The sequence below is a fragment of the Numida meleagris genome, chromosome 5, assembly GCF_002078875.1.
Source record: "Numida meleagris isolate 19003 breed g44 Domestic line chromosome 5, NumMel1.0, whole genome shotgun sequence".
NCBI lineage: Eukaryota > Metazoa > Chordata > Aves > Galliformes > Numididae > Numida > Numida meleagris.
The window spans coordinates 70,109,313-70,121,463 of NC_034413.1; the positions used below are offsets into that span (position 1 = coordinate 70,109,313).

Genomic DNA, 12,151 nt, shown 5'->3' on the forward strand with positions numbered 1-12,151 from the left:
AGATAAGAAAATGGGACATCAGAGAAACTGTTCTTCCCAACTACAGCAGCCATGAGCTCCACCATACGCACGTATTCTCAATCTGAGAGCATCCCATTGGCAATGGCATCTTTTCTGGATTAAAAAGTGCCATTTTTTAATATGGCCACAATACCACTTGACGGTGCCGTGTACGGCCATTTCAATTCCCATTTAAGCCACAGCCATCCCAGTGCTTCAGCTGTGTCTGCACTGACTACGGGCCTCCAGCTTGCATCCTCGCTACTGGCTGTGGCCAAACAGCGAACAGCTGACAGTGAAGCACATAAAAATAATGCTGCATACAACATAGTCCACCACTTTCCCCCGAAAGATTAAAAATGAAATAATAAAATACCTGACCTGCACTGCTTGTCGGGGCTGAAACGTGTTTTCATACCTGCAGTCCAGAGATCGCAGCAGGGTATGGTGACAGTGCAGTGGATCCTAAGTTTCGCCCAAGAAGAGGAGTCATGGGTGTGCTACTGGTGGTGTGCGTAGCACGCCAGTACGCCTCAAGGTATTCTGCCAAGTGTTCGCAAGCGTCTTCGAGCTGGTTTTCATCCAAAATTACATCAAACATTTCCTGATCACAACAACAAAGCGTGGTTCATTACAACGTTACGGGTGAAGCGGGAGAGACGTTAAAACAATTCTCATCATGCTAATACTTTGGAATTCAATAAATAGCAACAAGAGCAAAGCAACGTGATACGAGTGGGCTCACATGGTGACCCAACGCCAAAGCTCTCCCCTCCGTGAGCCTCACCAGACACTGCGCGGGGCCCAGCACGCCTGAAGGCACGGGACTCCATCCAAGAGTTTATTTTGCTCAAACCACCGCAACAGAAGACAGGAGCTAAGGCCGCCTGCCAGAGCAACGCCCGGACGCTTTACATTGCCTCTCCCATCCCAGTCAGAATGCGTTTCTGGAGTGAACCATGCTCAGCACAGCACTTCACGGGGTGACGGCAGCGCAGAGCGGGGCTCTGGCCAGGCACGGCGCGGTGCCGCTAAGCACCTTTGCTTCTGCCAGCTGTCTGCACGGCCCCGTGTCTGTTCGCACATCTGCAAGGCCATGCAGGTCACACCTTGTTCAATTCACGTGAGGCCAGCATGTAAGCATTAGTGCAAATCCTGGCCATTTTGCCTCGGACCTCTTCACCGTGAAGTCCCAGAGGGGCATTTCCTGGTGAGCACAGAGGGATTTGGGGCCACGGGGCTCTGTGCTATCCAAGGAGCCAAAGGACACTGCAGATAGCGAGTGCCCGCAATGAACCGCTGATAGAGAATCATCTGAAACAGAGCTCCTCAAGAAAAAGATACATGCATCTTCATTTGCTGTATTTCATCTGTGACCTTAACTCTCTCACCTCCATGGAAAAAAACTACTGTGAAAACATCACAGGAAATGAGAAGTGCAGGTGGTGCAGGAACTGCTACAGCCCACAGGCTGCTGCTCTGCCTTGCACGGACACGGACCTATCCACTGTGCCTACAGCTGATGTCTCCAGGAAAAGACAGAAATGTGCAAGACCTTCACTTGCACCCACCTGCTGCTCACAAGTCTGCTCCAGAACTTACATTAGCCCTACAACTCTGTTATTGATTTATTCTTTCTTATCAGGGCGGTAGAGAAATATTTCTTCCCCTACCAGCAAGTGCAGAACACTCTTTCATTTTCAGTGCTATGATCCCTAACCAGGAGTTAGTCCAACCTTTGGGTTTACCTCGGCCACGCTGAGTGAAGAGGAATTGTCTTGGGCTGTATATACGTTGGTTGCTCCAAAAGTAATGCCTCCCATTTATTTCCATGGAAGCAACAACAGCTACAAAGAGCACAATAACACTATTTGATAGAGCAAAGTCTCAGCTATAAAATACTACTTTTCAACAGATACCACCATCATCTGTGCATTTTTGCCACATGAACAAGAGCTTGCATGCCACGCTTGTAAAAGTCAGACCCACTGCTGCTGTCACCGCTGTTGAAACGCAGCACCCCCTCACTGTGCTCACCCCCACCGGTCGGTCTCCATCAATGCTCACAAGCATCAGCAAATGTCAGTAGGCGCCATGTTTCTGCATGGAGGAGTTCAGTGCCACCCCACTGCTCCATCTGCACTCCCATGTCAGATGCCACTTGGTCAGAGTGCCAATCAGTCACATGGCAGCACCTCATAATGGGATGTTGGTGGGAAGGTTCTGCCTCTGCTGCCCTACCACCAACATCCGCCCCTCATGTCGTAGGCCAACATAAGAAACTAGAAGGCATTACTTTTGGAGCAGCCCTCATAAAATATACATTAACTATATTATATAAAAGGTAAAAAAAAAAAAAAAACCTTATTTTAATTTTTAAATGTTTGTTTATTAAAGCATATTAAAAAGAATGCAACAAAACCACAATAGCAGTGGGATATGACTGTGTTTTGGTGGAAGCAGCGCACCAAGCTGTAAAGTATTCTAAGTGCACTACCTCAAGTATAGAAAAATCAGAACGGGCTGTCTATGAGCAGCACACTAAAGCTGTACAATGAGTAGAGTTTACCTTTCCTTGAGCCACGTAACGTTCCTGCTTAACAGAGCCGTGCAGCGGCAGCCACGGTCAGAGTGAAAGATTAGCGAGGAATTAATAATGAAAGCAGTTCCTGAACTTAAATCCGCCAAGAAAGAAAGCTATTTTTATAATGTCTAGACAATACAGCACCACCTGATTACTTCAGACTGACTTGCAGCACATGAAACAGGCTGTGGCTTTCATGGCTCTCAAGTATCTTCACTTCAAACAAATGCTGCTCTTGCAGGAATCTGGGCCGCAAAGCAGACGGAGCAGGGCCCGGTGCAGAAGGCAGACGGTGATGTCTTTGGTCTTAGCAGCATACTTGTACTTAATTAAACCATGGATCAACTCGGTCCTTTAATTTAAGTTCAATCAAACCTGGATGCTCACGAGCACTAACGAACACTTACTGCCAGCACTGCACACTGCTTGGGAAAGCCCTGCTGGCTTCAACACGGCCCGCGGGTGATACCAAAACAACCCAAGTTTGATTCCATAGCGGTATCACTGCCAGAAGATTTTCCCAGATCATTCCAACACTGGTTTAAAAAAAAAAACACCGCTTAATTAAGGAAGACATTCATCCTAAATGACACAAAAGACTCCGGATCCTATTCTCTTCTTCTTCCCAATCGCCAGCACGCAGTGCTGCTGCTGGGGCCACCCATCAGAGCAGCAGGCACGGTGCGGGCACAGCCAGCCCTAGCTCTGGGGCCGGAGGGGCAGCAGCTCGCCCCAGGTGCTCCAAGCCAGGAATCACTCTCTGGAACCCACACAGTGCAGAACTCATCTGATGAGTGCTGCAGAAGGCTGTTGTGCCAGTCAGAGTGGAAAGCAGCCTCAGAGCAAGCACGGATACGTGCCTGAGATCCGGATACTCGGAAATTTGGAAACACTTCTCTTATTCAGGTGGGGTCTCCCTTTGTTGTCTTGGGCAACAAGATAGAACTGCAGGACTTGGGATTAAGGAGGAGTTTACTGGATCCCGAGATGGACAACCGAAGTGCTGTGATGCAACAAACGAGCTACAGCTCGCACAACACGGTGCACACCGTGTACTTCAATAACACAGCTACTGCTTCATTTCAACGGGGGTGCGCAAATCCGAGTGGAAAAAGAGGAAGTGGCTGAATAAAAGAGCAGTTGAGGCTGTGGAACACACACAAGCTTCTCTGTGCAGGTGGAAGAATAAATGCACCTTTCAAGATGTGAAGAATGAAGAACGTGGCACTGCGTGCAAGCCTGCAGGGACGGCTCAGTGTCAGCAGCACCAGCCGTATTCAAACAGGTGCAGGTGCAACTCCATTCACCTTGGCTCATACCCATTAAGAGTGAGGAAGGCAGAAGCTTCTACAGAACTTGTTTTGTACTACAGAAAAGTGTACAACACTGTTTAAGTTGATTGGACCTGCGTGGCTCCCAGGAATTCTCTGTTGTCCTTTGCAGACATAACAATTCAGTGTAAATTGCAGGTGAGAAGCACAATACAGCTGACTTCTGCAGAAGAACTCGAGACGGCTCCAAGCCCTTTCAGTGCTGCTCCAAGTGGACGACAAGGATGAGGCAGCAAACAATGCACAGTTACTGTAACCAGAAGCTTGGAGAGTGACACTGCGCTTGGCAGAGGGCAGAAGCAAGTCTCAATAGCACGGGAGGCTCCTGTGTGAGATGCCCTGCCCACGCCATGACGTGCTGGGCTGGAGCATGGGTGCCACAATGGAACGTGAGGCTGTGCAGTGCGCAGCCATGGCTCTCATACAGAGCAGGGCTGCTCTGTACATCCCACCACATGACATTCCATCGAGGAAACCCTGGACAAAAGCTTGGGGGGATATGCAGAACACACACAAGGAGTCGGATGCTTCACAGCTGCATTCAGCTCGCTGGCTGGCTCTGCAACACGAGCAGCCGCACATATATGCAGTCACCACCTTCCATTTTTGACAGTGGACACTGGCAAGAGAGCCTGGAGGAGGAAGGGTGCTAAACGCAGAGCTGCCAGGAAGAGAACATGTAGCCTGGGCACGGTGAGCACTGCAAACAGCACACTCGGCTGCAGAAATCGAGATACAATCCACATATCCCACCAACACTTTTCTACAAGGTTTTAATTTTTGCTCTGTATCACAGAGAGGAGGAATTTGAATCAGATCTGTCTCATCCTGGACATGTTCTTAATCCATTCATTTTTCAGATAAAGACAAGTTTCAGTCAAACCTATTACCTTTTTCCTGGCTTTCTAACACCTCCATGTAGATCCAGCCTGAGCATACACCAAAAAAATTGTGCAAAACTCCCAGCATTAAGTGTTCTGACAGGCCTGCGTTACCTGTTCCTCCATTTGGATCTGGCTGGCACTACTGAGCAAACCTAACTGGAGCTCGCTCGCACTTTCAGCTGCAAATGGTGCTTTTCAGAAAGCCAGTGTGCACCAGTGGAATTACCCACCCTACAGCTAACCTCTGCACTACCAGGTCAGTGTTACACACAGCCGTTACCCCGGAAAAGTAAGCCCACATCTAAGTGTGTCTGCACTCAGCAGCTGTCTCTGTCACAGGAACCAATGGATTTCACAAATACAGGCAAGTTTGAGCTGCCTTGTACAAACTCCTGTACAGTCTGCCTGCACAGCACTGCCTGCCTAACCCAGGATCTCAGACCTGAGCTCCTTTACAAGCACATTGATCGAGGTGAGTCTCAGCACCTGCGATACAACGAGCAGTGACCAGGCTTCCAGATAAAGCACCTGGAAAGGTTCCCAGGTGCTGCAGTGCCAGCAGGCTCAGGGACTGCGTGTGTGCAGCCACGTGTGCCTCATGCTGTGCAGGAACTCACTGCGTGGCCGAAGGAAAGTCCTCTGCAGCCTCCACCCAAACATGACTCTGAGACTTTGGCCCTTCGGGACCTTAAGAAAGCACTGCTCCACAAGTGATGCCATTTGCTGCTGGAAGATCAGTTTTACCCTGCACGTCATTCCTGACCCGTCGTCTTGCCAAAGATCAAAACAAACCTGGCTTTGGAGACTGTCAGGAAGAAGTACCACACTTTTTTCTTTCTTAGCAACAAAAGCTGAGCTAGGGTTGCAGTTACAGTGCCGTCCGAATGGCTACAAAAGGGAAGTGATAACATTTGAACTCCGCTATAATAAAGGACCGAGACAGCAGAAATCTTTCAAACTCCACACATCACAAGTTCTTTAGCCTTTCTTCTGTACTTACTGGTGGGCATTGTGCAAGTTTATCAGCTGCCACCAACTGAACATTCAAGTGTTTACTTTGTGACTTTCCTCTAGATTTAATCAGTCGCTGCAAAACCTGATAGAGGAAAAGAGGAAAAGGTGAGTTTAAGAATCACTTGCGTCCATAAAGCTCAGAGACTGACATTGCACTGAAAATTAAAGGATCACAGAACAGAGGAGCATTGTTGAAGTCGGAAGGACCTCTAGAGGTCTCTGTGCCAAGCCCTCACTCAGAGGAAGGCCAGCTGGATCACGCTGCTCAGCTCCTTGTCCAGCTGAGTTCTGATGTAACCCCTGCGGGCCAGGGCCGACCACGTGCTCACACAGCCCAGCACACAGCCATGTCTCTGCTGCGTGGGTGCACTGCTCTCTCCTGCCCATGCTGCCCGCCAGGAGCCCGTGTCCCTGGCTGCACAGCTGCCCCAGCTGGGCAGGGGCTCACACCAGCCCAGGGACAGAACTTGGCATTTCCCTCTGAAGAACTTCAGGACATTGGTGACAGCTCATTTTGCCAGCCCTGCTCTCTGGCACATTAACCTGCCCAGACTTTGGCATTTCCCACTCAAGGTGCACTGCACTCATCACCCAGGTCGTTAACAAAGACAACTGAGCTGTGCTGGCCCAGTACAGACCCCCAGGTGACACCTGATAACCAGGAACACTTGGACTTTGCATCCTGCACCCAAAAGTCTGCTCAATTTTAAGCCCTTTTGATAGTTCACATTCACCCAACGCATATCCCAGCAATTTGCCTACAGGAGACCACATCAGAACCTTGCTGTAAAGGCTGGCAACATCTACTGCTCCTCCTCTGTCTGCTGGGGTCACAACCCCATGACAACAGGCAGCCAGGTCGGTCAGGTGTCATTTCCTGCTGCTCCCTATCTGAGCAGCATGGTGCAATTCATGTAATATTCTCCATGGAGAGCTTGTTTATTCTTTGGCAACAGACACCTCCCTCTGCTTCCTACTTACCTGGAAAGACGTGGGGAAAATCTGAGACAGATTTTTCTGTATAAAAGCTTCCCTGATAGTCATTATTACCAGAAAAAAAATAAAAGTTACCTCAGTGGTCAAAAAAAGGCATGTTCTAAAGGAATATGTGAAATACAAGGTGAAGGCAGATGTTTCCTTTCTATTCACCTACACTTACGGGAAAATTTGTTTTCTTTCCTTCCTTCCCCAGCCTTAGCTGTCAGTGTGTGCTCTGCTGGTCCCTGCTGGAGCTGAGCCTCCTCCAGATGTGCCAGTGGTGCTACTCATCTGTACTGTGCTCAACAAGCCTGGCTGGGAATGACCAAATTCTAGTTACTCCTGCTCAGTGTGGGCTGGGAAAGACGCTGCCAGGAGATCTGAGGAGCTCTGCAGCGACACAGTGGCGAGGGCTGGGTACAGAGAGAACACGTGTTCCTCATGGTAACAGTTAAAATGGATTTTCTGTATCAGCAAAGTCTTCTTCTAATGTGAACTCTGCAGGAGTTTCATCAAACTCACTTTTTCAAGCAGGTGCTCCTGCACATGGCAGACATCTCTGAAACTTCTCAGCCCTAATGGAATTCCTTTGGATAGTAACCAAATTGAATTCGGTCAATACAAACCGAGCTTTAAAAGCAATTTAAAATGCATCTTCTGTTACAGCATGGGCATACAGACAGGGCCAGAGTATATCTGCTCACCACAATGCAGTGCCCTGTCTGTTTACCAAGCCCAAACACAAGCAATTTATCCGCTCCCTTGTGTCTTAAGCCTTTTTTTGCTTCTGCTGCCCAGCCAGCGAGCTGAGCAGTGTCTCACACTGCTGCTACAGGGAGCAGTGAAGCTGTGAGGAGCTCAGCTGAGGGACAGCTGCAAAAGCCAAAGCCAGAAGGAAACAGTGCTGTGACCCAGAGCATCACCATGAGAGTATCTTCTCTCCCAGTCCTCACTCAGCTCCAACAAGCTGGGCAGCACTGCTGCATTAGCAGGCTCTGCTTCAGAAGGGGTAACTGAGGTCAAGTGAAATGCTGCGCTAATGTAATTAGGCTGCTTTAATGCTGCATTCAGTTTGTGCTGAATCCTTTCCTGCATAGCAAGGACAACTGTCTTAGGAAATGCAAATGATTCCATTATTTTCTCTGTCTTCTGTGACATAACTCTATTTTCTGCCTTAAAGAACTTACAAGACATCCTGAAAACTTTCACTCATGTTGCCAAGGACGGAACCCATCCTTCTCTTTAAGTGGCCTCTCCACATGAGAGAGTTCCGAAGACGATAAAATGGGGAGAATCAACACCTACTGCAGGGGAAAATGGTGACTGTGAAGTGCTGACTGGCATCTTCATGAACAATATGCCAAATGCAGGATTAGCTACAACGTAAATGGCAGCTTTAAAGAAAAAACAGCTACGTGACCAACTCTGTCCTCTCCAGGGAGAGAATGGGAGGAAAGAAGTGAACAATACGTGACAGATGTTAGTCATCTTCTGACACACTTCTACGGCATAAAGTGGTGGTGATAGAGCTCCAGAAGGATCTTTCAGCATCAAGCTCTGTATTGCTGTTATTGCTGGAAGAGCAGAACATCCTATCCTGCCTACAGGAATGCCATGCAGATGTTTGAAAACTCAAATGCAAACAATTGGAGGGTGAGATACATTACCTTTGGAGAAGACACTTTAACATGGACAATAATTGGTGCTAGAGATGTCTTGATAAGCTGTGCGGGGTGGTTGATAGTGTCTGCATCCAGGACAACCAGCTGCAAGGACCGGGCCAGCTCAAAGATCCTTTCAATCTCACTCTGCACTTCAGCTAGAAGAGGAAAATAAAGTACTTGAAAACCATTCAACCCCGGCACTACTTAGACAAAAATATCATCACCCATTTAGCTTCATGAACCGTATACATTCAGTATATGAGCTCCATGTGTGAATTTATGTAATTTTCACACAATAGCCTATTCCTCAGGGATTTTTAATTAATGTTGCCTCTGAGGCAATTCCGTTGTCTGAAAACACTACGTACACACTACAATTAAATGTATGTTTCCATTAACCCAAGATAAGTTCAGGCATATTCTTCAGATCTGCTAAATACCTCAGGAATCATAAGATACATATTTTTTGACAGTAATACATTTATACTTCCTACGACATTTTTGTTTGCAAACTGTAACTGCGATTTAACTTAAGAATATGAAAAGCAGAACTGTAACCTCACAATCCCACAAGCACAAAGATCTGTTTATGGTAAATACTGTCAGGGTATTATTTAAAAAGACACTAATGGCAATGTTCACACCAAAGCACTTTCGTCTGAAGTAAAAGGAAGGAACAGGTCTGAAGTAAAAGGAAGATGATGAATCTGACCTTTCTCAACCATGCCCATGCATGTGAGTAAGTTTAAATTGATAAAGTCAGCACAAGCTGAATAGTTATAATGGCTGTAATCCTGATTGCTCCAGCCCATTGCTCCACGGGAGCTTAACGCAGCACACTGTGCTCTGTGCCACTCCTCTGTCAGGGAAATTCCATCACCCATCACAGGAGGTGAAATTTTGAATTACCCACTAAAATGCTGTAGATGCAATGAGAACTGCAGAAATGGTGATGGTGCTGACACTCTCTTGCAGTATGTAGCCACGTGCAGAGTTACAGCTGTGTCCACGTCTTACCTAAACTGGATCGTGTGTTTGACCGCTCAATTATTGCCCTCTTGCTTGGGTTATTCAGAACAGACCTCTTAGCAAGAGAAATGTCAGCCGTCACTCGGGTTATTGATATCCTACGAGCAAGAACACAGCACAAAACAAAAAACTTTTTCCCTGCGCCCCGCATGATTTACAGCCACATTTCATTCCAAAGTGCAAATCCAATAAAACACCACTCAAGGCATTAGAGAACAGCTAAAGAGAAATGCTGAGTAACCGTACAATTATTTGCTACCGCAGACCCTTCACACAGCTCCTGCTTTTCTGCTTAACACATCGGCTCACGTCTCCCCATCCCACCGCCCACGTGGATTTACACAACGCCCCGCTATTACAAGCTCAAGCAAGTCTCAGGGCACAGAGCACAGCCAGCACAGCAGCACTCCTCCCAGGTGGTGTAACGAAAGCTGGCGCTGCTGGCAGGTAGGGAAGGGCCTTATTTGGACTCTGTCACTCACGTCTGAGTCACCAAACGGAGCCGCCGGCCCTGGGAGACCTCCAGCACACACCTCCTTGTCCAGACAGGGCTGTGCAGTGGGCTCGGGGACTTGGCTCAAGGTCAGGGAGGAGGAAAGGGAGGTGAGCCACAGCCACTGTGCTCTGCAGCCTCCCATCTAACCTAAGGACAGTGGTGTTGGGCTGGTCTGTCAGCGAGCTGACAACAGATAGCAGGAGTGTGCCCTCATGTGCCCCTCATGGCACTGTTATTTACCTGTATCTGAGAGTTTGCTCTTCAATCAGATTATAAAACAAAGAACAAACAATTGCCTCATGTAAAATCCAGTGAGGAGGACCGTGATGAGCTAAAGAACCACGAGCAACGAGAAGAAAACAGGATGGAAATGAGCTGCAGCCTTTGCACACAACATAAGACAGGAGGAGCAAGCAGCAGCTGAGGATCCCAAGAATGAATTTTATTGATCTCTCTAAAGTGATTCAAATTTAAAGTTGATCGTATCAGCTTGTCCGTAGCAGTGAACTTCTTCACAGCTGAAATGCCACGTGTCAGCCTGATCTAGCTGCCAACATGTCTCACAAAGGTGACTTCCCAGCACCACCTCACTCTGGGCAGGAGCTCTCTGCCTGCGCATGGCCCAGGGGCACAGTGAGAACACAGCAGCACAAGGCAAGGAACTGTTCCCCTCGGCAGTGCTGCTGGGTGGCACTACTCCTCTCCTGCATTGAGGCACTGCTGACCTGTGCAGATCAGCCTCTGCTGAGCACGCTCTCACATATGGTATAAAAGGACACCTCCTAAAGGATGCATGCAGAGCAGCCGTGTCCTGGTGACTCGAGATGACTTATTGCTTCCCGTTGCCATGGTTTCCCACCAAAAACAATGACTGCCAGTTACCAGAGCCATGCTGCAAACTGACAGGCATGCCAGCAGCTGGAGGGAACGTACGCAGCGGTTCCGCATCTACCCTGATGGAAACGTGCACCAGAGCTCCTGTGCTGAGCTGCAGCGAAACCGCATCAGTCAAACTGCTCAGGAGTGGGAGAGGGTGTCCTGACAGCATGCGTGAGCAGCTCAGGAACATGGCAAATGGAGCTGCGGGCTGCCAGTCAGTGCTTCAACTGTCAGCCCTGGAATTGATCGCTGCATTGTGGAACGTGCTAAAATCACTTCAGCTGGGCTACTAGGAGCAGGGAAGAAACATTTTGCACAACGGTTGATTCTTATATGCGTTGTTTAAGCTGCGAGTTATTTCAGCATCACCACGTCTTTGCTGCTCCCCAAAAGGTGCTTTGGACGTAAATCCTATTCCACCTCTTCTAAACAACAGAAACTTCTTTTCGTTATGTTAGTGCCAACGTTTTTGGCTTTACAAACCTTCCTCGCTGTCACAAACCCAGTGCAGCTCAGCTAGTGCAGCATAAGCGCCTTGCTCTGCAGGTACAGTATGCTGAACACACTAGGGTGAAAGAAGGGACAAAGATCCCAAGGCAGAGTGCAGATCTGTGACCACAGATGAGCTCCAGAGGAAGGGATGCCATGGACCAACCCCCTCCTCCTAACAAGGAAATACATATATTTATTGCCCATCACTGCTCTTCAGGAAATATTATAACTTCAGCTGGAGCAAGAAGAAAACACCTTTTCGTGTATCTTAGTGCTCAGCATTTCCCTCTTCAAGCTTTAATTATTTCTGACTACTAACAGTAGTCAAGAATTCATTTTTCGTAGGTGCTGGTCTGAAGCATCGTCACTGCCTCCTGTTGAAATGTGCTGTTTCTGGTTCTTGCAGGGCTTGGGTGCGACTAGTTTTATTTAGAGTGCATCCTGCTGTACGGGAGCCTGGAACTACACAAAAGCAAAGCAGGAGCTGGGCTCTTCCCAAAGGGTTATTCACAGGACAGCACTGCTCCTCCCCACTCCCAGCTGTACCAGCACTGCATGTTTCCCACTGCAACGCTGAATGCCCATGCCTGCCAATGCCACCTTCAAAGCCATCCTGGCACTCCCCACGTGCCCCAGTCACCTTTCAACTGGATTTCTCCTGCAGCTCTACTCTGATGAGATATTGAGGCAAAAATGATTCACTTAAACAAAGAAATCCTATGACGGACATAGCAGATACAAAGACACATGCACATCCAGCAATACATCAGCTGTGCTCCAGCCCACAGCCGGCTGCCCTT

At 48.2% G+C, this 12,151-nt stretch overlaps 1 protein-coding gene across 9 annotated transcripts in view; it reads right to left on the reverse strand.

Moving 5' to 3' along the window:
- The window catches only part of CACNB4 (calcium voltage-gated channel auxiliary subunit beta 4), a 78,080-nt gene that overhangs the window by 10,159 nt on the left and 55,770 nt on the right, over nt 1-12,151 (reverse strand). For 7 of the 9 annotated variants that reach the window (XR_002439041.1, XR_002439042.1, XR_002439043.1 and 4 more), the window contains 4 exons: nt 9,473-9,582; nt 8,459-8,610; nt 5,800-5,895; nt 419-604 (listed from right to left, as the gene is read on the reverse strand). Coding sequence is in view for 5 of the 9 variants with exons in the window: in XM_021397595.1 (XP_021253270.1) it covers nt 419-604; nt 5,800-5,895; nt 8,459-8,610; nt 9,473-9,582 (544 nt within the window). In the remaining 4 variants the exon portion in view is untranslated. Of the gene's footprint in view, nt 1-418; nt 605-2,037; nt 5,896-8,458; nt 8,611-9,472; nt 9,583-12,151 lie in introns of those variants that run through there. The other 2 variants (XR_002439044.1, XM_021397597.1) reach the window with 2 other exon arrangements.